At 37.6% G+C, this 26,934-nt stretch overlaps 1 protein-coding gene across 1 annotated transcript in view; it reads left to right on the top strand.

The window, feature by feature from the left end:
* The window catches only part of UBE2R2 (ubiquitin conjugating enzyme E2 R2), a 101,415-nt gene that overhangs the window by 56,691 nt on the left and 17,790 nt on the right, over nucleotides 1-26,934 (top strand). Inside the window, exon 2 of the mRNA XM_040631532.1 lies at nucleotides 14,731-14,817. Within this exon, the coding sequence (XP_040487466.1) occupies nucleotides 14,731-14,817 (87 nt within the window). The remainder of the gene's footprint in view (nucleotides 1-14,730; nucleotides 14,818-26,934) is intronic.

Consider the following 26,934-nt stretch of genomic DNA (forward strand, 5'->3'; position numbering starts at 1 on the left):
CTTCCTGCTGAGCATAGAGCCCAGTGTGGGCTCAATCTCATGACCCTGATTCATGACCTGAGTTGAAACCGAGAGTTGGGCCCTTGACCAGTGGAGCCACCTAGGCGCCCCACGATATATATTATTTTTAAGTAGCATCAACTTGTATACTGCCATTTACGTTTTTTACTTAACATATCCTGGGTATCTTTCTCTGTTGGTGTATATTAGTCTATTACATCTTTTATAATAGCTACAGAACAGTGTATCGGAGGAGTAGACCACACTTTAGTATTTGAACCAAAAAACACCAGTCTGAGTTTATTGCTTGCTTAAGAGCTTTACTGGTCAATCACAGTCTGTCCAAGTAGAGCAGACTACTGATACTTACATGGTTTTGAGAAGTGTAAAGTTTAGGGATTAGTTTATTTTTTTTTTATTTTTATTTTTATTTTTTTATTTTTTTTTATTCGACAGAGATAGAGACAGCCAGCGAGAGAGGGAACACAAGCAGGGAGAGTGGGAGAGTGGGAGAGGAAGAAGCAGGCTCATAGCTGAGGAGCCTGATGTGGGGCTCGATCCCAGGACTATGGGATCACGCCCTGAGCCGAAGGCAGACGCTCAACCACTGTGACACCCAGGCGCCCCAGGGATTAGTTTATTTTTTGCAGCCATGGTGGGTTGGCATCAACAGTGGAAGCAAGATTAGTTGGGTAAAACAGTTAATGATTGGTTGGTATTCAGAAGTGTGTTTGTTGAAGTGTGTTCCCTGTTGGCTGGCTTTCAGAAGCAAGGGGCTGTCACTGATAGGTTGGCTTGCAAAAATATAGTCACCAAGACAAGTTGTTGTTTTTATGTGGGTTTAAAATTGGTTCTTGTTCTATAGCTGTAGAACTGTCAGGTATTGATTAAGCAATTTAAAACTGTTTCTGGTGGCTATTTTATCATGGCTACAGAATAATGAATATTTTGCTACTAGTATATGAACTCCTTTTTAGGGGAGATCAAGGATTGTCCAGATCTTTACCAGTGTTGTTGATTCTTTTTAAAGATAAGGTTTGGGGACATCTGGGTTGGCTCAGTTGGTTAAGCGTCTGCCTTTGGCTCGGGTCATGATCCCAGGGTCCTGGGATTGAGCCTTGTGTTGGGCTCCCTGCTCAGTGGGGAATCTGCTTCTCACTTTCCCTTTGCTGCTCCCCCTACTTGTGTGTTCTCTCACATTCTCTCTCTCAAATAGATAAATAAAATCTTTAAAAAATAAAAAGAAGATAAGGTTTGATCTTTTTTTCCTTGAAAGTGAAGTCTGATTTTCAATTCCAGTGTCTGTAAGCATCTTCATCCCTTCATCCAAAGGGAGAGTCATTTTTCCAAACTTTATTGCGTTGAGTCCTTTTCCTACCTATTTGAAATGTTGCCTTTATTATTTTCTTAATAACTTAACTCCATTCTATATCATTGACCTGATTCATTTCCTCTTCTAATTATTACAGCTTTATAGGTTGTTTTTCTGTCCACTAGGGTAGCCCCCCCCATTACTGGTTTTTGTTAAAAACAGTGTTATTTTCATACATTTTCTCTTTTACGTGAACTTTATAATCACCTTGCCAAGTTCCACCATGTTCATTTGGTTAGTAGTGGCATCTATTGCTATTATAATGGTATGATTACACTGGTTATGCAAAGAACCCTAATGCTTTTAAAAGATAATTTTGTATTAGTCATCCCTTTTTTTAAAGCTTTCTGTAGGTTTGAAATTTTCCGTAATATGAAAGTAGGAATAGGAGTATAATAAACTCCTGTATACCCATTACTCAGCTTCCATAATTAACTCATAGTAAATCTTATTTTATATGTACATTATCCACTCCTGCCCATTATTTTATAATTGATTTCAGACATCATATCATTTGTGAATATTTCAGCATGCATTTCTAAAGTGTAAAGGCCCCCTTTTAAAAAGTAATCATAGTACTATTACAGTTGAAAAAGTTAGTAATCCCATAATATCCAGTCAACAAAACTCTTACATATCTTTATGTTTTAGCCACTGTCCTAATGCATTTTACAACCATTAACTCATTTAATCCTCAAACCACGCTGTTTAATAAGTACTATAAACCTTATTTTGCTGATGAGGAAACAGACACAAGTTAAGTATCTTCCTTGAGATAACAGCTCATGAGTGGCAGAGTTGGCGGTCAAACCCAGGCAGTCTAGCTTCTTGAGTGGATGTCCTTAACCCTTACTCTTCCATGCTGCCTCTTTTTTTTTTTTTTTTTAAAGTAGGCTAAGGGCCCTGAACTCATGACCCTGAGATCAAGACCTGAGCTGAAACCAAGAGTCAGACACTTAACTGACTGAGCCACCCAGGCTCCCCTTCCATGCTGCTTTTCATATTGTTGCATATCATATGTTCTTTATAAATTTTCATGCAACTAAGGATGCCTGGGTGGCTCATTTGCTTAAGCACCTTCATCGCAGGTCATGATCTCAGGGTCCTTGATCAGCAGGGAGTTTGCTTCTCCCTATCCCTCTGCTCCTCCCCTCCCCCTTCATGCGCTCTCTCCTTCTCTCTCTCAAATAAATAAAATCTTTAAAAATTTTTTCATGCAACTATACCTAGTTACTCTGCAAAGATTTCTTTTAATATATTTAGTAGTCTAGGAAGACATTCTGGGAGACCTAAACATTTGACTACACAGACAATATTAAATTTTATTGATTATTTCTATTTCTAGAAAGGACCATCTAGTTTCTTGCATAGAAATGTGATAGAGGAGGTTACATTTTCAACTTATTGTGGAATTCCCAACTTATTATGGAATTTTCACAGTCTTACCAGATATAGATTATATAACTATATAATAATAGTAAAGCTTTCTAAAGTACATACAAATTTTGGAGATGAGATTGATTAAATGGAAAAGATAGGAAATGTCTCCTAACTTAGCTCTTTTATCCTGTCCAACTCACCTTTTCAGTCTCATTTTTCTAAAATATATGTCTTGCTGTTATTTTTTAAAATTAAATACTATTCTCTGTAACTTCCTACTGTCACCTAAACAAAGCTTCAACCTGTCTTCATCCAGTCTTGTTTTATCTCCTGTAGTTACCACCAAGCATCCCACTAGCCGTACCCGACCATTCTATATCCTTAGTACTAGCTGTCACTCTTTGCACCTTGTACCTTCATGCTGTTTCCTCTGCTTTTATCTACCAGGCAACACCTAACCACAGTACCAGTACATAGTAGCACTCAGTAATGTTGAACAAATGAAGTCTTTCCTGTTTTTGCCCAGCAGACTAAATCACTTTTCGTTACATAGAACATATCATTAAGTGTTATACTATGATTTTTTCTTAGCTGGATTTTGGGGTGGGGTGTGTGTGTGAGATTATTTTCATCTATAGGTCCTCAGTATCCAGCCTGAAAATGGTTAATAAGATTCTGAATGAATAATGGGAAAATAGGCTTATTTACAATTTAAGTTTTAAGAAGTGATTTGGGATTTTTATTATTTTTATTACTTTGGTTCAAGATGGTTTATATTTATGTATTTTGTTGTTGTTGTGCTCCTACTGCTTCTTGGTCATTTGGAAACCAGCACATGATTTCTTACTTAATGACTTCTTAGTTGTAGTTTGAGAATATCCTAAATATTATCTTTTTGAGTCCCAATGAATATTCCAGAATTTTCCTGAGCTTGGATATTAGGAATCTTCAGGCACAGAAAATGTCTAAGGCAGACAATAGAAACTGATTCTTAGAGTGACCAAACGGCCCCCGCTTCGCTCCGTACCTTTTAAGCTTGTCTGTGGAGAGACCATTCTGTAAAGGAAGCAGTTGTGAACATCTGTATCTATTCTTCTAAGTACCAGGAATGCATGCCTGTGTAACTAGTTTAAACAGCTTTGCTTCCTTAAGATTTCAAAGCTAATCAGGTAGGGTTTTGTTTAGCCACGTTTTACTCATTCATGAATGCTGAGCTCTAGAATCAAAACAAATAGAAAAAATTTAAAAGTATATAATACAAAATGGGCCAAGGAGAGGCATCTAGATTTCCATACTTATTTTTGCTACTTCAGTGCTTTCAATATAAGAATTTTAATTCTCATTTAATTGCTGATTCTAAATTTAAGCTCAAGTTCAGTATTTCAATAGCACAGGTGATGTAACTTGTCCTGTTAAATAGTGAAAAAACCATTCAGTAATACAAATTTGGGCAAAATGTCATTGGCAATTGGCTCCTTGGTCTTTTTTTTTTTTTTTTTTTAAAGATTTTAAGAGAGAGGGAGAGTGAGAGCATGAGCAGGGGGAGGGGCAGAGGGAGAAGCAGACTCCCTGCTGAGCAGGGAGCCCTATGTGGGCACTCGATCCCAGGACCTAGAGATCATGACCCAAGCGGAAGTCAGACACCTAACCAACTGAGCCACCCAGGCACCCAGCTCCTTGGTTTTTTAATTAACTCTTAGTAATACAGCAATTGAAATTTTTGGACCCCACTTACAGCATTTTGGAAAGGTTTTACTCTATTTTTAAGTATCTCAGGTTGGCCTACTAATTTTAAAAGCAAATGCTAAGTTTTGCTGTAAATGTTTTCTAGGATTCTAGTTTTGTAGATAGAGCTGCAGGAAAGTGGGTTACCTAGGCACCTTGGCTTATCTTTCTTGTATTTGTATGCTAAGAATTTCTGGCCAAGATCCCTTAAGGCATTTGTAGGAAAGTTTTTATAAGAACTTGTTTTTGTGGGGCGCCTGGGTGGCGCAGTAGTTAAGCGGCTGCCTTCAGCTCAGGCGTGATCCCGGCGTTCTGGGATCGAGCCGCACATCGGGCTCCTCCGCTGGGAGCCTGCTTCTTCCTCTCCCACTCCCCCTGCTTGTGTTCCCTCTCTCACTGGCTGTCTCTGTCACATAAATAAAATAAAATCTTAAAAAAAAAAAAACAAAACACTTGTTTTTGTGGTATTTATAAATTGTAAAGCTTTCATATATATTATATATTGTTTGAGGTATTTTATTGTTGTGTTTCAAAGTACTGTGTTAATTTATTTTTAATTTCAATTGTTCATTGCAAGTACCTAAAAATAGTTATTTTTGCATATTGACATTGTATTCTGCAGCCTTCCTAAATTCATATATTTGCTCTAGGAGCTCTTTATATAGATTCTTTGGGATTTTCTTCATAGACAGTTGTGATCTGTGAATAGAGATGGTTTTAGTTCTGCATTTCTAATCTGTATGCCTTTTATTTCCTTTCTTTCGTTATTGCATAGACTAAGACCTCAGTACAGTGTTGAGTAAGAGTGATACGAGTAGACATCCTTGCCTTACTTTCCATCTCAGAGGGGCACACATTCAGTCTTTCACCATTAGGTGTGATGTTAGCTGTAGGATTTCGTAGATAACCTTTATCAGGTTAAAGAAATACCTTCATATTCCTCTGTTGCTGACAGTGTTTTATTTATTTATTTATTTATTTATTTATTTTATTTTTTTAAAGATTTTACTTATTTATGGGGGCGCCTGGGTGGCCCAGCTGTTAAGCGTCTGCCTTGGGCTCAGGGCGTGATCCCGGCGTTGTGGGATCGAGCCCCACATCAGGCTCCTCCGCTATGAGCCTGCCTCTTCCTCTCCCACTCCCCCTGCTTGTGTTCCCTCTCTCGCTGGCTGTCTCTATCTCTGTCGAATAAATAAATAAAAAAAATCTTAAAAAAAAAAAAAGATTTTACTTATTTATTTAACACAGATAGAGACGAAGGCAGACGCTTAACCGCTGTGCCACCCAGGCGCCCCAGTTGCTGACAGTGTTTTAAATCATGAATTGGATATTTACTTTTTCATATGCTTTGTCTGCACCTATTGAGATGATCCTGTGTTTTTTCTTGTTTAATCTGTTGAATTACATGTATTTTACACAGTGTAAAATGAATTGTGGTTTTAAAATGTTGAACCATGGGGCGCCTGGGTGGCTCAGTTGTTAAACATCTGCCTTCAGCTCAGGGCGTGATCCCAGAGTCCTGGGATCAAGCCCCACATCAGGCTCCTCAGCTGGGAGTCTGCTTCTTCCTCTCCCACTCCCCCTGCTTGGGTTCCCTCTCTCCCTGGCTGTCTCTCTCTGTGTCAAATAAATAAATAAAATCTTAAAAAAAAATAAAATGTTGAACCAGTCTTGAGTTTCTGTGATAAAACACACTTGGTCATGATTTATTATTCTTTTTAATACATTGTTGGATTACATTCGTAAATACTTTGTTGAGGTTTTTTATATCTTTGTTCATAAAGGATATTGGTTTGTAGTTTAATTTCTTAGAATGTGTCTGGTTTCTGTATCAGGGTATTGCTGGCCTCATAGGATGAATTGGAAATTATTTCCCGTTATTGCATTTCCTACAAGAGTTTATTTAAAATTAGTGTTACTGCTTCCTTAAATATTTGATAGAATTTGCTTTTAATGCTGTCTGGCTCAGGAGACTTCTTTGTGTAAAGACTTAAATAAAATTCAATTTTTAAAAAGATTTTATAAGTAATTTCTACACCCAGTGTGGGGCTTAAACCCACAGCCCCGAGATCAAGAGTCACATACTCCACCAACTGAGCCAGTCAAGTGCCCCAAAATTCAGTTTCTTAATAGATATAGGGCCATTCAGATTATGTGTTTCACCTTAAATACCTTTGGTACTTTGTGCTTTTTGAATTATTTGAATATGTCATAGAATTTGTTGAATTATGTGAGCGTAAAGTTTTATGATTTCCTCATCATTCTTTTAATATTGATAGGATTAGTAGTGCTGTCACCTGTTCTGGTCTTAATACTGGTATTTATACATTCTCTTTTTTATCGGTTTGGCTAGGGATTTATCAGTTTTCTTGACCTTTCAAAGATCTAGCTTCTGGTTCTATTAATGTCTCTCTGCTTGTTTTTACATTTTTCAGTTCTATTGAATTATGCTTTTATCTTAATTCAGTTTCATCTGCTGACTTTTGGTTTAATTTCTTAGTTTCCTAAATTTTGTTAAGCAAAAGTTTACACCATTGAATTGAGACCATTCATCTTTTTTTATTGAAGTGTAGTTGACATACAATATTATATTAGTTTCAGGTGTACAACATAGGGATTCAGCATTTATATATTTTACAAAGTGATCACCACAATAAATCCAGCTACCATCTGTTACTATACAAAAGTGTTATGGTATTATTAACTATATTCCCTATGTTGTACATTGTACCCCCATGTCTTATTTATTTTAAACTGGAGTTTGTTAACTTTTAATCCTTATCCCCTATGTTGTCTGCTGCCTCCCTCCCTCTGACACCAACCAGGTTGTTCTCTATACTTAAGAATCTGTTTCTGTCTCTATTTTGTTTATTTTTTTAGATTCCACAAATAAGTGAAATAATTCAATATTTGCCTTTCTCTGCCTGACTTATTTCACTTAGCATAATATCTTTTAGGTATCATCCGTGTTGTTGCAAATGGCAAGATTTCATTCCTTTTTTTTATAGTTGAGTAATACCTCATTATGTATGTACCATATCTTCTTTATCCATTCATCTATCTGTGGACCCTTAGGTTGCTTCTGTATCTTGGCTATTGTAAATAATGCTGCCGTGAACATGGGTGTGCATATACCTTTTTGAATTAGTGTTTTCTTTTTCCTCAGAAAAATTCCAAAAGTGGAATTGCTTGATCATATAGTAGTTCTATTTTTAATTTTTTGAGGGACCTTCATACTGTTTTCCATAGTGACTGTGCACCATATTGCATTCCACCAAGAGTGCAAGGGTTCCCTCTTCTCCACATTGATGTTGACCATCTGACAGGTATGAGGTGATAATCTCTTTGTGGTCTTGATTTGCATTTCCCTGATGATAAGTGATGTTGACTCTTTTCATGTGTCTGCTGGCCATCTGTATGTCTTTGGAGAATGTCTGTTCAGGTCCTCTGCCCATTTTTTAATTGGATTGTTTTTTTGATAATGAGTTGTGTGAGTTCTTTATATATTTTGGATATTACCTTCTTAATAGTTATACCATTTGCAAATATCTTCTCCCATTTGGTAGGTTGCCTATTTGTTTTGTTGGTTTCTTTCACTATGTAAAAGCTTTTTAGTTTGATTTAGCCCCATTTGCTTATTTTTGCTTTTGTTTCCCTTGCCTGAGGAGATAGATCCCCCCAAAATGTTGCTCAGACAGATGTCTAAGAGTTTACTGCCTTTGTTTTCTAGAACTTATAGGAGTTTCAGGTTTTCAGTCTTAAAAACGTTTAACTTTTTACAATCTTTCAGGTTTTTTTGTACATGGTATAAGAAAGTGGTAATTTAATTCTTTTACATGTAGTTGTCCGATTTTGCCAACACCATTTATTAAAAAGACTGTTCCCCATTGTAGTGTATTCTTGTCTTCTTTGTCGAAGATTCATTAACTGTATAAGTGTGAGTATTTCTTGGCTGTTCTATTCCACTGATCTGTGTGTCTGCCTTTGTGTTAGTACCATACTATTTTGATTACTATAGTTTTTTAGGGTAGTTTGAAGTGAAGGGAGTATGTGATGCTTCCAGATTTGTTCTTCTTTCTCAAGGTGGCTTAGGCTATTCAGGGTCTTTTGTGGTTTCATAGAAATTTTCAGATTATTTGTTTTAATTCTGTCAAAAGTGCCATTGGTACTTTGATAAGGATCGGGTTGAATCTGTAGATTGTTTTGGGAGTATGGACATTTTAAGTGTATGCTTCAGTGAGCACAGTATATATTTCCATTTGTGTTCTCTCTAGTTTCTTTAATCATTGTTTTTCTTATAGTTTTCAGAGTACAGGTCTTTCACCTCCTTGGTTAAATTTATTCCTAGGTATTTTATTCTTTTTGATACAGTTGTAAATAGGATTGTTTTCTTGGTTTCTTTTCTTTTTAAAAAATTTTTATTTAAATTCAATTAACATATAATGTATTATTGGCTTCAGAGCTAAAGGTCAGTGATTCATCAGTCTTATATAATGCCCAGTGCTTATTACATCACGTGCCCTCCTTAATGTCCATCACCCAGTTACCCCATCCCCCTCCCATCTCCCCTCCAGCAACCCTCAATTTGTTTCCTATGAGTAAGAGTCTCTTATGGTTTGTCTCTCTCTGATTTTGTCTTGTTTTATTTTTTTTCCTCTCTTCCCCTATGGTCCTCTGTTTTGTTTTATATATTCCACATATCAGCAAGATTGTATGATAATTGTCTTTCTCTGATTGGCTTATTTTGCTTAGCATAACACCCTCTAATTCCATCCATGTCATTGCAAATGGCAAGATTTATTTTTCTTTTTTCGATGGCTGAGTAGTATTCTATTATTTATATACATACACACACACACACACACACACACACACACACACACACACACACTACATCTTCCTTATCCATTCATCTGTCAGTGGACATCTGGGCTCTTTCCATAGTTTGGCTTTGTAGACATTGCTGCTATAAACATTGGGGTGCAGGTGCCCCTTGGGATCACTACATTTGTATCTTTGGTGTAAATACCCAGTAGTGAAGTTGCTGGGTCATAGGGTAGCTCTGTTTTCAACCTTTTGAGGAACCTCCATACTGTTTTCCAGAGTGGCTGCACCAGCTTGCATTCCCACCAACATTGTAAGAGGGTTCCCCTTTCTCTGCATCCTCACCAACATCTGTCATTTCCTGACTTGTTAATTTTAGCCATTCTGACTGGATGAGATGTTATCTCATTTTGGTTTTGATTTGTATTTCCCTGATGCAGAGTGATGTTGAGCATTTTTTCATGTGTCTGTTAGCCATTTGGATGTCTTCTTTGCAGAAATGTCTGTTCATGTCTTCTCCCCATTTCTTTATTGGATTATTTGTTCTTTGGTTGTTGAGTTTGATAAGTTCTTTATAGGTTTTGGATACTAGCCCTTTATCTGATATGTCATTTGCCAATATCTTCTCCCATTCTGTCAGTTGACTTTTGGTTTTGTTGACTGTTTCCTTTGCTGTGCAAAGGAATCTTGATGAAGTCCCAGTAGGTCATTTTTGCCTTTGTTTCCCTTGCCTTTGGAGACATGTGTAGCAAGAACTTGTTTTGGCCAAGGTCAAAGAGGTTGCTGCTAGTGTTCTCCTCAAGGATTTTGATGGATTCCTGTCTCACCTTTAGCTCTTCCATCATTTTGAATCTGTTTTTGTGTATGGTATAAGGAAGTGGTCCAGTTTCATTCTTCTGCATGTGGCTGCCCCAATTTTCCCAACACCATTTGTTGAAGAGACTGTCTTTTTTCCATAGGATATTCTTTCCTGCTTTGTCAAAGATTAGTTGACATAGAATTGAGTGTCCATTTCTGGGTTCTCTCTTCTGTTCCATTGGTCTGTGTGTCTGTTTTTGTGCCACAACTATTCTGTCTTGATGATTACGGCTTTGTAATAGAGCTTGAAGTCTGTGATTGTGATGCCACCAGCTTTGGTTTTCTTTTTCAACATTCCTTTGGCCATTCGGGGTCTTTTCTGGTTCCATACAAATTTTAGGATTATTTGTTCCAGCTCTGTGAAAAAAGTTGGTGGTATTTTGATAGGGATTAAATTGAATGTATAGATTGCTCTAGGTAGCATAGATATTTTGTTCTTCTAATCCATGAGCATGGAATGGTTTTCCGTTTTCTTGGTTTCTTTTCTAATAGTTCATTAGCATATAGAAATGTAACTGATTTGTGTATATTAATTTTACACTGGAACTTTACTGAATTCATTTATTCTAATAGTTTTTTGGTGGAGCCTTTAGGGTTTTCTATATATGGTATCATGTTATCTGCAAGTAATGACAAATTTACTTATTCTTTTCCGATTTGTATGCCCGGCCCTTCCTCCCTTCCTCCCTCCCTTCTTCCCTCCTTCCCTCCTTCTCTCTCCCTTTCTCTCTCTCTTTTTTTTTTTTTTTAAGATTTTATGTATTTGTCAGAGAGAACAAGCGGAGGTAGCAGCAGGCAGAGGAAGAAGCAGGCTCACCTCTGAACAAGGAGCCCAATGCGAAACTCCATGCCAGGACCCTGGGATTATGACCTGAGCTGAAGGCAGACACTTAACCAACTGAGCCACCCAGAAGTCTCTGTCTCTCTTCTTTTCCTTTTCCCTTTCCCTTTTTCCCTCCCATTTCCTTCCCTTCCTTTCCCTCCCCTCCCCCTCCCTTCTTCCCTCCTTTCCTTCTCTTGTCTGAGTCATGTGGATAGGACCTCCAATACTATGTTGAATAAAAGTGTCAGGAGTGGGCATTCTTTCCTTTTTCCTGATCCTAGGTGAAGAGTTTCCAGCTTTTCACCATTAACTATGATGTTGTCTGTGACTTTGTCACATATGGCCTCTATTATGTTGTGGTGTGTTTCCTCTGTACTCACTTTGTTGAGAGTCTTTATCATAAATGGATGTTGAATTTTATGAAATGCTTTTTCTGCATCTATTGAGATCCGTATCATTTTATCCTTCATTTTGTTAATGTGTATCATTGTTGCTTTATTTGCAGATGTGTAACCATCCTTGCATCCCTGGAATGAATCCCAGTTGATTATGGTGTATGACCCTTTTAATGTATTGTTGGATTTGGTTTGCTAATATTTTACTGTGGGTTTTTGCATCTATGTTCGTCAGGCATATTGACCTATAGTTGTTTTTTTTTTTTAAAGATTTTATTTATTTATTTGACAGAGATAGAGACAGCCAGCGAGAGAGGGAACACAAGCAAGGGGAGTGGGAGAGGAAGAAGCAGGCTCATAGCAGAGGAGCCTGATGTGGGGCTCGATCCCATAACGCCGGGATCACGCCCTGAGCCGAAGGCAGACGCTTAACCGCTGTGCCACCCAGGCGCCCCTATAGTTTTCTTTTTTTGTGCTTTGTCTGGTTTTGGTATCAGGATAATTCTGGCCTCGTAGAATGTATTTGGAAGCTTTCCTTCCTCTTTATTTTTTGGAACAGTTGGAAGAGAATAGGTATTAACTCTAAAATATTTGGTAGAATTTGCCTGTGAATCCATCTGGTCCCAGACTTTTATTTTTTGGTAGTTTTTATAACTGATGCAATTTCATTACTAATAATTGGTCTGTTCAGATTTTCGATTTCTTCCTGATTTAGTTTTGGAAGATTATGTATTTCTAGGAATTTATCCATGTCTTTTAGGTTAACCATTTTGTTGGCATATAATTATTCATAGTAGTCTCTTATGATCCTCTGTGTTTCTGTGGTATAGGTTATAACTTCCCTTTCATTTCTGAATTTGTTTGTGCCTTTTCTCTTTCTTTGATGAGTCTGGCTAGAGATTTATCAATCGTGTTTATCTTTTCAAAGAATAAGCCCTTAGTTTTATCGATCTATTGTTTTTGAGTCTCTATTTTACTTTTTTGCACTCTGATCTTTATTATTTCCTTCCTTTACTAACCTTGGGCTTTGTTTATTCTTCTATTACTAGTTCCTTTAGGTGGAAGGTTAGATTGTTTGAGATTTTTCTTGTTTCTTGAGATAGGCCTGTATTGCTATAAACTTCCTTCTTAGAATTGTTTCTGCTGTGTCAAATCCTAGTGGATTTGAAGTGGTATCTCATTGTGCTTTTGATATGCATTTCCCTGTGGCTAATGTTGTTGAGCATCTCTTCTTGTACTTACTGCCCATTTGTTTCTCTTTTTTGGAGAAATGTTTACTCACATACTTTGCCCGTTTTTCAGTTAAGTTACAGTTCCCCCTGCTCTTTGAATGTACAGTGTTCCTGTGAAAACTTTTAGAAGGGGGGACCTGGGTGACTCTGTCAGTTAAGTATTTGCCTTTAGCTCAGGTCATGATCCCAGGACTGGGATCGAGCCCTGCATCAGGCTCCCTGTTCAGCGGGGAGCCTGCTTCTCCCTCTCCCTCTCCCCCTGCTTGTACTCTGTCAAATAAATAAATAAAATCTTAAAAAATAACTTTTATAAGCCAAAATGGTATAAAGTGAAATACTTACTATTAATATATATGGTAAAAAAAAAATTTAAGTGTTCCTCGACCTAAAACATAACTTCTCTTAGGCTTTTCTGATACCTTAGGGCATATCTTGCTAACAGATATACAAAATAAATCCAGATAAAGCACAGTTGCTCACACACACGGTTCAAAGCTATGGTAGTGAGATGCTGAAGGACCTTGGCAGTGCTACATTTGTTGCTCACAGTGCACACTGCTTTTATAACAGCTTGCTGCAAATAACACTGAATTCTATTTTCACTTTGTGTGTGTGTGTGTGTGTGTGTGTGTGTTTTCACATAAGTGAAACGCTCTTCAGATTTTTTTTTTTTTCTGTTAGGGAAAATGGGTACTAATGTTCTCTTGTAAAAGAAAGTGGTGCGGTCTGAACTTTTGAAAAACAAAAGGATACGTGTATTCCTCTTTGTTTAGTTACAAGCATTTTTTTTTTTTTTTAAGATTTTTAAAGAGAGAGTCTGAGCCAGTGGGGTGGGGAGGGGCAGAGGAAGAGAGAGTCCCGAGCAGACTCCACGTTGAGTGTGGAGCCTGATATGGAGCTCAGTGCCATGAGCCTGAGATCATGACCTGAGCCAAAATCAAGAAACGGATGCTTAACTGACTATGCCACCCAGGTTACCCTAATTATAAACATTATTTACATATTCTGGATACATATCTCTTACCAGATAAATAATTTGAACATACTTTTTTCTCATTCTGTGGGTTGTTTTTTCATTTCTTTATGGTGAATGTCTTTTGATCCTTCTCATATTTCTATTGCATGTATGTTACAACTTTTTGTAGTTGTCCCACAGTCCTTGGATATTGTTTTTTTCAGTCTTTGTTCTCTTTGCTTTTCAGTTTTCATGAATTCTCTTGATACAACCTCTAGCTCAGAGATTCTTTCCTCAGCTGTGTCCTGTCTTTTTTTTTTTTTTTTAAGATTTTATTTATTTATTTATTTGACACACACAGAGAGAGAGATAACCAGTGAGAGAGGGAACACAAGCAGGGGGAGTGGGAGAGGAAGAAGCAGGCTCCCAGTGGAGGAGCCTGACCTGGGGCTCGATCCCAGAACGCCAGGATCATGCCCTGAGCCGAAGGCAGACGCCCAACAACTGGGCCACCCAGGCGCCCCTGTGTCCTGTCTTAATAAGCTCATCAAAGGCATTCTTCCTTTTTGTTACAGTTTTTTAATCTCTCGCATTTCTCTTTGGAGAGTATTTTATAGGAAAATGTATGATTATGGATAGGAGAAAGGTGTAAAATGCAGTATATTCAAATTTTTGAAAATAGGTTTTGTAAAGAAATAAACATGTATACAGCAAAAACCTGCTGGAACGAGCTGTATCAAAATGGTAGCATTTATTATTTCTGTGTGATAGTTAAGTGAGGTGAGTTATAAATAATCTTTGTTCTGTATTATGTACCATAAGCTTGTGTTAATTATTTTTTGTGATAAAAATAAAATGCAGTAATTAGTGTGACACACCTGTACCTATTACTGTTTTTCACTTATATGGGTTTAATTAAAAATTATATCGCTGTTGAGTTTTGGTGATTTAACATAAGGTCTTATAAATATTTGAAGATATGCTATAAGAACATGCAAATAATAGCTCTGACATTGGGGCTAACAGAATGTATATGAGCAGTTGTTAATCCTGAGTCTACTCTATAGAAAGCAGTTTTGTTTCACTGGGATATAATAAGGTGAATTATTAGGCAGATGAAAAACCTGTAGTCTGATTTATTAGCATTTCATTTTTTTTCTTTTCAGGCTCATATTAAATTTCCTATTGACTACCCATATTCTCCACCTACCTTCAGATTCTTGACCAAAATGTGGCACCCCAACATTTATGAGGTAAGAGATATATGTTGTGAATTTCTTTGAAGATTTACTTTTTAGATACAGTCCTTTAAAGTAACCTTTATATCTCCATATGCTGTAGTAGTTATGCTGTAGCCACAAGGGAATATTCATGGCTCCCCACTTTAGTTAGTAATTTGTAGTTTAATTGTTTAAAATTGAGGGTAGTTTTATAATACCAGTGTATATTATGTTTAAGGCTTTAAACTTGTTGCTTATTGCAAAGATTATAACGCCTTATGTGTTAAGACTTGCATTTCAAAAGTTTGGTATATAAAGTCATACAAATTAATTTGTGTACCTATCCTGTAGCATCACAGCAATGGTCACCTGTTGCTATGGTCAGAAATTGAGCTTTTTAGGGGAATTTATCCTACTACATTTGGACTGACCTACTTTTAGGAATTGCTGCAGAACAGTTGAGAACCTCTTGTAGAATAATCCAAGGTAAGGTTCTTCTACTGGACAAATTCACATGCCTGAGGGAATCATTTCTAGTTTTTTTTTTTTGATGAAATATACTTAGCTTTGGGCTAATCTGAAAGGATGCTAGAATGATGTGTTTTGTTTCTCAGGATAATTGTGTCAGGATCCTGTGAAATATCCTTAGAGTCCACTCCTTTACCATTCTGTAATATTTTTCATTGTAATAAGGCTCTGAGGTGGTTTCATTTTATTGAAGCTGTGGCCCAGCATAAGAGTGCTTTTTAAACTTTGCAGCACTAGTTATGTAGTCCCTTTTTTTTGGCCTGGTGGTTATTGGAAAGCTCCTTTGCTCCAGAAACAGAGCAGCGTAGTCTTTGAAATGCTTGTAGGCAGTAAGTGGAGAACTTACTCTAGAGTCCTGAATTTGGATCTCCATCTGTATAAATTAGCACACTGGAGCAGCTTTAGTGTTTTTCACAACTTGCTTTTTCTGTGAGGTGTTATTGTCGTCTTTTTTTTTTTTCTTTTCTTTCCTTTTCATTTATTTATTATTTATTTGAGAGAGCGAGAGTGTGTGTGGGTGGGTGGGGGAGTGGCAGAGGGAGAGAGAAGATCCCAAGCAGACTCCCAACTGAGTACGGAGTCCGACGCGGGGCTTGATCTCACAACCCTGAGATCATGACCTGAGCTGAAATCAGGAGTCAGTCACTTTAACTGACTGAGTCACCCAGGTGCCCCTCTTTTTTTTTTTTTTAAGAAGTGGGGAGGGACAGAGGTGGAGAGAGAGAGAATCTTAAGCAGACTCCATGCCCAGTGAGGAGCCCCACATGGGGCTCAGTCTGACAACCCTGAGATCTTGACCGAAATCAAAAGTCAGATGTTTAACTGACTGAGCCACCCAGGCACTCCTCTTTTCTTCTTTAAACAGGACAAACTGGCGCTCAAAACGTGATATGTAGTTACATTTCCAGAAATAAGCTCTCAGAATATTGTTTTGGTATCTTTAGTATTTGACATAATCACAATATGAATAAACAATGATGAATACTTTATATTAGTCTGTATAACTAATTTACCCATTGTAGGAGAGAGAAATAGAAGCAGTTTGCTGTTAATGTAAGTTCAAAGTGATTTCAGTATGCACAGAAATATTTTTGTGTTTCTGTCCATGTAATATATGTGTATGTGTGTGTGTGTGTGTGTATATACACATATATACACATATATACACACACACACACACATATTAGATAACAGGAGAGAAGTGAGAAGACACAAGCTTTTGTTTTGTTATTGAGAACTAATTTTCCTTAAAGCCATGTATTCACTTGTTTCCATCTCAAGTTATCTAATTCCCAAACCCCTCTCAAAAAAGAAACAAAAAACAAGGAAAAGGATTCAGAACTGTGAAGGAATAAATAGGTGAACTCCCCTTTCCACTGTTTTTTCACTATTAAGGTAGGCTATTTAGTTCTGTCTCTCTAAGATTAGCATTCGATTGGGGTGCCTGGGTGGCTCAGCTGTTTAAGCATCTGCCTTTGGCTCAGGGCATGATCCCAGAGTCCTGGGAGAGAGCCCTGCATCAGGCTCCTCTGCTGGGAGCCTGCTTCTTCCTCTCCCACTCCCCCTGCTTGTGTTCCCTCTCTCGCTGGCTGTCTCTGTCTCTCTCTGTCAAATAAATAAAGAAAGAAATCTTAAAAAAAAAAAAAAAAAAGATTTAGCATTTGATCATTATTTTTTAAAATATTTTTCTTATTCATAATAAAAATTTTGATGGTAAAGCATAAATATTTTACAAATATGCAGTTGTTTTCCATGCCATGAATGTTTTCTTTTAAAAAAAAAGGCGATTAAGTCATAGTTAGGAATTTAATTCGATGTAGTTATGGTGGTCATAAGAGACACTTCTGACATAAGTAAATTTATCTTTGCTACATTTAGAACTGGTGTCAGAATTGAACTCTTTTTTAAAGATTTATTTATTTTAGAGAGACAGAGAGCAAGTGCACACAAGTAGGAAGGGCAGAGTGAGAGGGAGAGAGAATCTCGAGCAGGGTCCACGCTGATCATGGAACCTGATGTGGGGCTTGATTTCACAACCCTGAGATCACGACCTGAGCCTAATCTAAGAGTTACCTTTAACCAACTGTGCTACCCAGGTGCCCCAGAATTGAGCTTTTTTTGAGGGCCTATGTTAGTATTTGTGATTCTAGAGAATAGGGCTCATGCTTCTTGGCCAAAGGGATATTCTTGGTGGTTGTTCTCTACTCACCCACCTGTGTTGTCCACCTAAGGTGGACTCATGGTGGACCTCAATGTCAAAATGCTCTTGTCATTGAAAAGTTTACTGCAGAGTTATTTAGAATAGAACTGTAGGGGAGGCGGGGCATTGAAACAACCCAATCAAAAAACAAAAGCAGACTACTCAAATGCCAGGGAAAGTTTTGGCTTGATGAAAGAGTTTTTGGTAGGGGCGCCTGGGTGGCTCAGTTGGTTAAGTGTCTGCCTTCGGCTTAGGTCATGATCCCAGGGTCTTGGCATATCCTGCGTCAAGATCTCTGCTCAGCAGGGAGCCTGCTTGTCCCTCTGTCTGCCGCTCCCCCTGCTTGTGCTCTCTCTCTGTCTCTCTCTAATAAAAAAATAAAATCTTTATTTAAAAAGAGTTTTTTTGATCTATTAACTTCATGGGCATTAAAAATAAATATTGTAGGGGCACTTGGGTGGCTCAGTTGGTTGAGTGTTTGACTCTTGATCTCAGCTCAGATCTTGATCTCAGGGTCTAAAGTTCAAATCCCTTGTTGGGCTGTACACTGGGCATGGAGCCTACTAAATGAATGAATGAATGAGTAAAAATAAATATTGTAAAGACTGTTATTGTTAAAGTATAGTTTATTATGTCAAGTTTTAAAAATCACAAGAGCTTGCTTACAGTTTTGTTAAATATATCCCTGGACACACTACTGTAGCCCCAAAAGTGGTAAATACTGCAGTGTTATCTGGGTGAATTTAATTATTTTAACATTTCCTTTATTGTTGACAAGTTTGTGAAATTTATAAACATCAAGGGGAAGCTTGGAAAACAAAAGAAATTTATTATTATTATTTTTTAAAGATTTTATTTATTTATTTATTTATTTGACAGAGACAGCCAGTGAGAGAGAGAACACAAGCAGGGGGCGTGGGAGAGGAAGAAGCAGGCTCCCAGCGGAGCATGGAGCCTGATGTGGGGCTCGATCCCAGGACCCTGGGACACCCCGAGCCAAAGGCAGACACTTAACGACTGAGCCACCCAGGTGCCCCCAAAAGAAATTTAATATGAACTTGTCATCAATCATTCTACTCCTAGTTGCTTTGTAATATGTTGAGTGAGCTCAAAAATAGTTTCCTGGTTACAGGTAACTGCATTTTCAAAGTAGACAACCAGCAAACTCCATTTCCCCACAGACCATGTATTAAAATGAGGTTTTCATACATACTGTAATTCACTCTGAATTTTATAGCTATGGCAACTCAGAATCTCCTTGTTCTTTATCATTTATTAAACAAATTTTGGGGGGGGGGGTGCCTGGGTGGCTCAGATGGTTGGGCATCTGCCTTTGGCCCAGGTCATGATCTCCAGGTCCTGGGATTGAGCCCCACATCGGGCTCCTGCCTGGCTCAGCAGGGAGTCTGCTTCTCCCTCTCCCTCTGCCTCTCCTCCTGCTTGTGTGCTCGTGCGCGCTCTCTCTCTCTCTCTCAAATGAATAAATAAAATCTTTAAAAAAATTTTTTTTAAGAAAATAAATAATTAAATAAATAGATAGATAGGTAGATAAGTTTTTTAAGGGGCGCCTGGGTGGCTCAGTCACTTAAGTGTCTGCCTTTGGCTCAGGTTGTGATCCCAGAGTCCTGGGATCGATCCCCACGTCGGGTTCTCTGCTAGGTGGAGAGCCTGCTTCTCCCTCTCCCTCTGCCTCCTGTTCTGCCTGCTTGTGCTCTTTCTATCTGTCAGATAAATAAATAAAAATCCTGAAAAAAATTATTATTTTTTAGAATAGATTGATTTTTTAGAGTAGTTTTAGGTTCACTGCAAAATTGAATGGAAAACACACAGTATTTGATGATCTTTAGGATATAGTATTTTTTTTTAAAGATTTTTATTTATCTATTTGACAGAGAGAGAGACAGCCAGCGAGAGAGGGAACACAAGCAGGGGGAGTGGGAGAGGAAGAAGCAGGCTCCCAGCAGAGCAGGGAGCCCGATGTGGGGCTCGATCCCAGGACCCTGGATCATGCCCTGAGCCGAAGGCAGATGTTTAACAACTGAGCCACCTAGGCGCCCTAGGATATAGTATTTTTAAGATCCTACTGTTTTAATAGGCTTTTCCTAAGACATGTTGTCTTAGCTTGGGCTGCCATAACAATATCATATAGGGGATGGCTTAAAGAAAAGAAATTTATTTTTTCACAGGTTAGGAAAGTAGAAGTCCAACATCAAGGTACCAGCACGGTTGGGTTCTGAAGACTCTTGTGGCTTATCTCTTTGACCTCACATGGCTTAAGTAGAGAGCGAGCTAGCCCTCTGGTATCTTGTATAAAGTTTTTTGCCAAAGTTCTCTGCAGAGAACCATAACTTTTTAGAATAATAAAATTTAGGCTTTGTGAGTGGTGAATGGCCTAATTACACATAGTTTATGATCTTTGTAATAATTTAAATGGATGATATGCCATTATCAGCTTTTCAGAAATTGAAAGAACTGCATATGACAAGAGTCCTCTACAGTAAAGCTGTAATCATAAATTATATTTTAATATTATACAGAGAAGACCAGGTAAAAGCAATAGTAATACTGTATTAGTCAGGGTTCTCCAGAGAGACAGAACCAATAGCATATGTAGAGACACATATTAGAGGAGGTTTATTATGCAAGTTAGCTCACATCGTTATAAACTCTGAGAAATTGCACAATCTCTGCAAGCTGTAGAACTGGGAAGGCTGAGATATAATTTGGACTGAATCCAAAGGCCCGGGAACTAGGGAGCTGCTGGTGCAAATCCTAGAGTACCAAGGCCCAAAAACCCAGAGTTGGCAGTGTTCCAGCTTAGGAGAATTTGTCCTTTGCCTTTTTGTTCTATTCAGGCCCTCATCAGATTGGATGCTGCTTGCCCCAGTAGGATCCCTATCCCCATTATGGTGGATATTCTTTACTTAGTCTACTGATAGAAATATTAATTTCTTCTGGAAACATCCTGACATAACACCCAGAGGTAATGTTTTACCAGCTGTCTGAGCATCCCTTAGCCCTGTCAAGTTGACATACAAAATAAACCATCCCAGATACCTATCTTTTTCAACCATTCCTCCCTTCCCATCCATGTATGGTCTTTCTGTGCTTTGTGTACACCACTATGTTCACAGCGGGTATAATTAGGAAGTACATTTGAACCCTTTAAATAGCAAGATGTTTTAAAATAAGGGTTTACTCCCTTCTTATTTGATAACGCTCTGTAAAATTGTTAGATAATGCAACAAATGATAGCTCACCTAGTTCTGCTCCATCTTCTTTGCTCATTTAATGTACATTTCTTTCTCTTAAATTATTAAATTTCCCTTTTTGGTGGAATTATCTAATAGAGCTGTGGTTTTTCTGTGATTTCTCTGGGAATTTACTTTGTCATTCCACCCAGGAATCAAGTAATGAAACCAAAGAAGTCCTATTAAAATTGATTACAAATAAAGTTGTAATATTATGTTCTCTGATGATTTTTCAGTGCTAGGATAAACTGCTTAAAGTTCATTATTCTTAAACTTACTTCATATAAAATTTAAATAAAAATTTAAAAATTCTAAAACGTTTAAAATTTTCATTAAAGTGAAAGCATTTTAATCTCTAGGTGTTATAAACATACTAAAAATGTTAAACCCACGTCTTGGGCGCCTGGGTGGCTCATTCAGTTAAGTGTCTGCTTTCGACTCAGGTCATGATCCAGGGGTTCTGGGATGGAGCCCCAAGTTGGGCTCCCTGCTTGTGGGGAGCCTACTTCTCCTTCTCCCTCTGCCCCTCTCCCTGCTTGTGCTCTCTGGCTCTATCTCTCTGTCAAATAAAGAAATAAAATCTTAAAAATGTGTGTGTGTATGATCTTTTAAAAAAATTAAAATGAAATATAAACCCACTTCTTAAATAATTTTAGACTTACGTTTCCAGAATAGTACAGAAAGTTCTCATATAACTTTTACTTAGGTTTCTCTAATGTTAACATCTTATACAAGAATAGTACATTCATCAAAACTAAGAAATTAACTTTGGTACAATACTGTTAAGTAAACTACAGACTTTATTTGCAGTAAAGTGTGGAATGGGGAAGTTAAAACATACATTACTTGTCCATAGCTGCTCTCTGTTCCTCTATAGAGGTGAGACAAATTCTATTTCTGTATTATGTTATTAAATCATTGAAGCATGCCTGAACTCTGTGGTTTTAATCTACATAAAGATGCTGAGTGCTTGTTAAAATTTTCTTATCAGTATTTATTATTATCACTTTTTAAAGTGTGCATTTGATGAACATTAAAAATTTACATAATTTTACTCAGTGGTCTTTAAAAATGGACCTGCATAAAACGTTTCTCTTTGAATTCATTTAAAGATTCTTCAGATGAACAGAATGCTTTCTTATGTGCTAATCAAAAGTGTGTAACCTAAAATATTTTGTTTGCTTTAGCTACTAAGATAATTTGACATAACTTTTCTTTTGTACCCAGTAAAATATATTTGTTTTTTAAATTGTTTCCATAATTAAAACAAGTCATCATTATTCGACTTGTAAAATATTCTTTATTTCTAAATCATTAAAGTTTTGTAGAATGTTCCTGTGTGACTTTCATCTTGGTTTATATGAATCAAATGAATAAGATAGAAAGTCAACCAGAAACCAGAGGATTTTGATTCTGATTTGGTGTTGAAATTTTACCTAGCAAATGCAATTTAATAATATACATTATTAAAAGTTCGAATTCTTCATTATGCTTTATTTGGATTTTTCATTTTTCCTTATAGTTTTTCTTCAAAAAAATTTAAATAAGGACACTAGTTTGCTCTGTGAGGGTATACAAACCTGAAGGATTTCAGTATAGGTACGTTAGCTATCATTTAGAACATCATAATATTTAGGCCACCAAATTTGTACTTCTGTAGAGCTGGGCTCTGGTTTGTAAATAGTCTTTGACAAGCAGGATTTAATGTATATTATGTAGCTATATTCGTGGATTTGCATATCTTATGCATTCTCTCTAACTTTAAGGTACAGGGAAGAGATTTCCCTAGGCAGTGATGTGCCCAAATTTGGTTGCATATCAGAATCCTGGGGAGAAGTTGTTAAAATACTGGAGATTTTAGTTTAAATGGATTTGGAGGGGGCCTCGGCCAGATAGCCTTCATTTTACATTTAGAACTGCCTTTCTGGGGGCACCTGGTTGGCACAGTCAATTAGGCATCTGCCTTCGGCTCAGGTCATGATCTCAGGGTCCTGAGATTGAGCCCCATGTCAGGCTCCCTGCTCAGCGGGGAGTCTGTTTCTCCCTCTGTCCCCCACACCTTCCCACCACCTCGTGTGCAAACGCTCTCAAATAAATAAAATCTTTTTTTTTTAATGATTTTATTTATTTATTTGACAGAGAGACAGTAACAGAGGGAACACAAGCAGGGGGAGTGGGAGAGGATGAAGCAGGCTCTCAGCAGAGGAGCCTGATGTGGGGCTCGATCCCAGGACTCTGGGATCACGCCCTGAACCGAAGGCAGACACTTAACGACTATGCCACCCAGGCGCCCCTCAAATAAATAAAATCTTAAAAAAGAGGAAAAGAACTGCCTTTCTGGAGACCTAGAACTTCCACCATGCTTTAAAAATAATAGCTATAATAAATAAAAATAATTTATGAGGTGAAATTCACATACATAAAATGAACCATTTAAAGTGAACATAGGGGCGCCTGGGTGGCACAGCGGTTAAGCGTCTGCCTTTGGCTCAGGGCATGATCCCAGGGTCCTGGGATCGAGCCCCACGTCAGGCTCCTCCGCTATGAGCCTGCTTCTTCCTCTCCCACTCCCCCTGCTTGTGTTCCCCCTCTCACTGGCTGTCTCTATCTCTGTCGAATAAATAAATAAAATCTTAAAAAAAAAAAAAGTGAACATAATTCAGTGGCCTTTAATACATGATCCCAGTGTTGTGCAACTATCATCTCTATTTGTAAAGTATTTCCATCACTCCTGCATAAAACACCTTACTCACAACACAGTTTCTCCCCATTCCCATTTTCCCCTAGTCCTAGTCTCTGACAACCATGCCCCCAGCTTTCTGTCTCTGTGTATTTATCTATTCTGGATATTTCTTATAAAGGGAAGCATACAATATGTGACCTTTTGTCTCTGGCTTTCACTTAGCCTAATGTTTTGGAAGTTCCTCCATGTTTATTGTGTATCAGTACTTCATTTTTTAAAAAAAGATTTTATTCATTCATTTGAGAGAGAACACAAGCTAGAGGAGAGGGAGAGAGAATCTGAAGCAGACTCCATGTTAAGCACAGAGCCGGATACAGGGCTCAATCTCACGACTGCCGGATCATAACCTGAGTCGAAACCACAAGTTGGCTGCTGAATCGACTGAGCCATGCAGGGACCCCAATACTTCATTTATCTTTATGGCTGGATGATACTCCATTGTATCCATCCATCTATTGATGGACATCTGAACTTTGTCCATCTTTTGGATGTGTGAGTAGTGCTGCTGTGACCATGTGTATATACGTACTTGCTTCAATACTTTTTTCAGTTCTCTTGCTTGTATACCTAGTAGAATTATGGGATCAAATGGTAATTCTGTTTTACTTTTTGAGGAATGACCAGATGGTCTACAGCAGATGAACCATTTCATATTCCCATCAGCAATGTATGAGGGTTTCTGTTTCTCCACATCCTCACTAATACTTATTTTTAATTTTTGTTTTAATTCTGGCCATCACAAGGGAATGTGAAGTGATATTTTACTGTCATTTTGATTTGCATTTCCCTACTGACTAATAATGTTGAGCATCCTTTCATGCTTATTGGCCATTTATGTATCATCTTTGGAGAAATGCTTGTTCAAGTCCTTTGCCCATTTTTTTAATTGGCTGGTTTGTCTTTTTGTCTTTGAGTTGCGGGAGTTCTATATAATTAAGAATATTAAACCCTTATCAAATATGTAACGTGGAGATATTTCCTTCATTATCTATAGGACTTTTTAAAATCATTTTCTTGATAGTGTCCTTTGCATAAAAGTTGTTCATTTCGGTGAAGTCTGGTTTATCTTTATTTGTTGCTCATGCTTTTGGTGTCCTACCTAAGAATATATTGCCATATCGAAGGTCATGAATATTTGCCCCTATGTTTTGTTTTGTTTTTAGAGAAGGAGAGGAGAGGGACAGACGGAGAGGACGAGAGAGAGAATCTTAAGCGGGCTCCAAGCCCAGTGGGAGCTCAACGCAGGGCTTGATCTCATAACCCTGAGATCATGACCTGAGCTGAAATCAAGAGTCACTTAACCAACTGAGCCACCCAGGCGCCCCGGTTTTGTTTTTAAAGAATTTTATGATTTTAGCTCTTAGATCTTTGTTCCATTTTGAGTTAATTTTGTATATGGTGTAAGGTACAAATCCAACTTCATTCTTGTTTTTGGAATTCCAGTTATCCTGCCATCATTTGTTGAAGAGACTATTATTTCCCCATAGAATGGACTTAGCATCCTTGTCAAAAATCATTTGGCCATAGATATATGGATTTATTTAGGGACTCTCAGTTCTAGTCTGTTGGTCTGTAGGTCTATCATTATGCCAGTCCTAAACTGTCTTGTTGACTTTAGCTTTATACTAAGTTTTGAAATCAGGAAGTGTGAGTTCTGACTTTACTCTTTTTTTTTTGAAGATTTTATTTATTTGAGAGAGAGAGAGAGTCTCTGTGCATGAGCCGGGAGAGGGGCAGAGCGACCAGCAGACTCTGCGCTGAGTGTAGAGCCCGATGTGGGTCCCAATACCAGGACCCTGAGATCAGATGCTTAACTGGCTGAGCCACCCAGGCTCCCCTTTACTCTTCTTTTTTAAGATTGTTTTTGCTGTTGTGGGTCCCTTAAATTCTGTATAAATTTTTGGATCATTTTCTCAATTTCTGGAAAAAGGGAAGTGAGGGATTTTATTAGGATTTCAATCTGTAGATCAAATAGGGGAATGTTGCTATGTTACTATTTAGTCTTTTTACTCACTAACAACAGGATGTTTTTCTCTTTACTTAGATCTTTAATTGAGCAGTGTTTTATAGTTTTCTGTGTACAAATCTTTCACCTCCTTGGTTAGATTTATTCCTCGGTATTTTATTCTTTCAGATGCCATTGTAAATGGAATTCTTTTCTTAATATCCTTTTTAAGTTACCCTGTTTAGGTTATTTCTGGTATAGAGAGGTGATTCTGATTTTTGAGTGTTGATCTTATATCCTACAACTTTGCTGAATTTGTTTATTTGCTTTAGTAGGTAGCTTGTGAATTCTTTGGAATTTTCTTTGTCATTTTTGAAAAAAATTGTACTTCTTCCTTTCCAGTTTGTATGCCTTTTATTCCTTTTTCTTGTTTAATGCTCTGGCTAGAACTTCCAGGACAGTATTAAATAGCAGTGGTAAAAATGGTTATCCTTGTCCTGTTCTTGATCTTAAGAAAAAAGATTTCACCATTTAGTGTAAGACTAGCTGTGTTGTTGTTTTCTTTTTAATTCCCTTTACAATATTAAAATACTTCCCTTCTATTTATAGTTTTTCGAGTGTTTTTATGAAAAAGTTTTGGATTTTGTCAAATGCTTGCATCAGTTGAGATGCCCATCTTTTAATGTTGTTTCTAAGTACAAATCTGTGTATGTCATTCCACTGCTTAGAAATTTTGTGTATGTAGTTATTAAACTCAGAACAAAGTAACATATTCCTCTGGTCTAATTTTTGTACTCTATTTTTCATTACAAGTGGGTTCTTCACTACTGTGGTAGGTAGAATAATGGTCCTTTGGAGAAGTCCACATCCCAATCCCTGGAACCTGTGATATGTTAGCTTATATGTAAAGAAAAATTAAAGTTGATAATCATTAGCTGACCTTAAAAATAAAGAGATTATTCTGGATTATCCAGGTGGCCCCGATGTAACCCAAAGAGTCCTTTTGAAGAGGTAGGCAGAAAATGAGAGTGTGAGATGTGACTATGGAAGAAAGGCCCAGAGAAATGCAACACTGCTTGCTTTGAGGATGGAGGAGGGGGGACCAAGAGCAAAGGAGTGTGGGTGGCCATTAGAAGCTTAGAAAGGACAAGGAAAGAGATTTTTTTCTGAGAGGCTTCAGAAAAGAGTTCATTGCTGCTGACACATTAAATTTAGCCTTGTGAGAGCAGTGTCAGGTTTTGACCTACAAAAGTATAAAACAATTTTTGTGATTTTTTTTTTTATGGCACCAATGCAAAACAAACACAACTACCCAAGCATATTCTGTTTATGATGTTGGTTTATTTCTCTGGGCTAACTCATGTCTAAATTTCCTCTAGGTTGTTAAAATTGTACTTACTGTTCAAGACCCATCTCAAAGCTTTCTCAGACTCTAAGCCTGTAGTTCATCTTCCACACCATGTGGCAGGTGTCCTCTATCCAA

The sequence above is a fragment of the Ursus maritimus genome, unplaced genomic scaffold, assembly GCF_017311325.1.
Source record: "Ursus maritimus isolate PB19 unplaced genomic scaffold, ASM1731132v1 scaffold_17, whole genome shotgun sequence".
NCBI classification, from domain to species: Eukaryota; Metazoa; Chordata; class Mammalia; order Carnivora; family Ursidae; genus Ursus; species Ursus maritimus.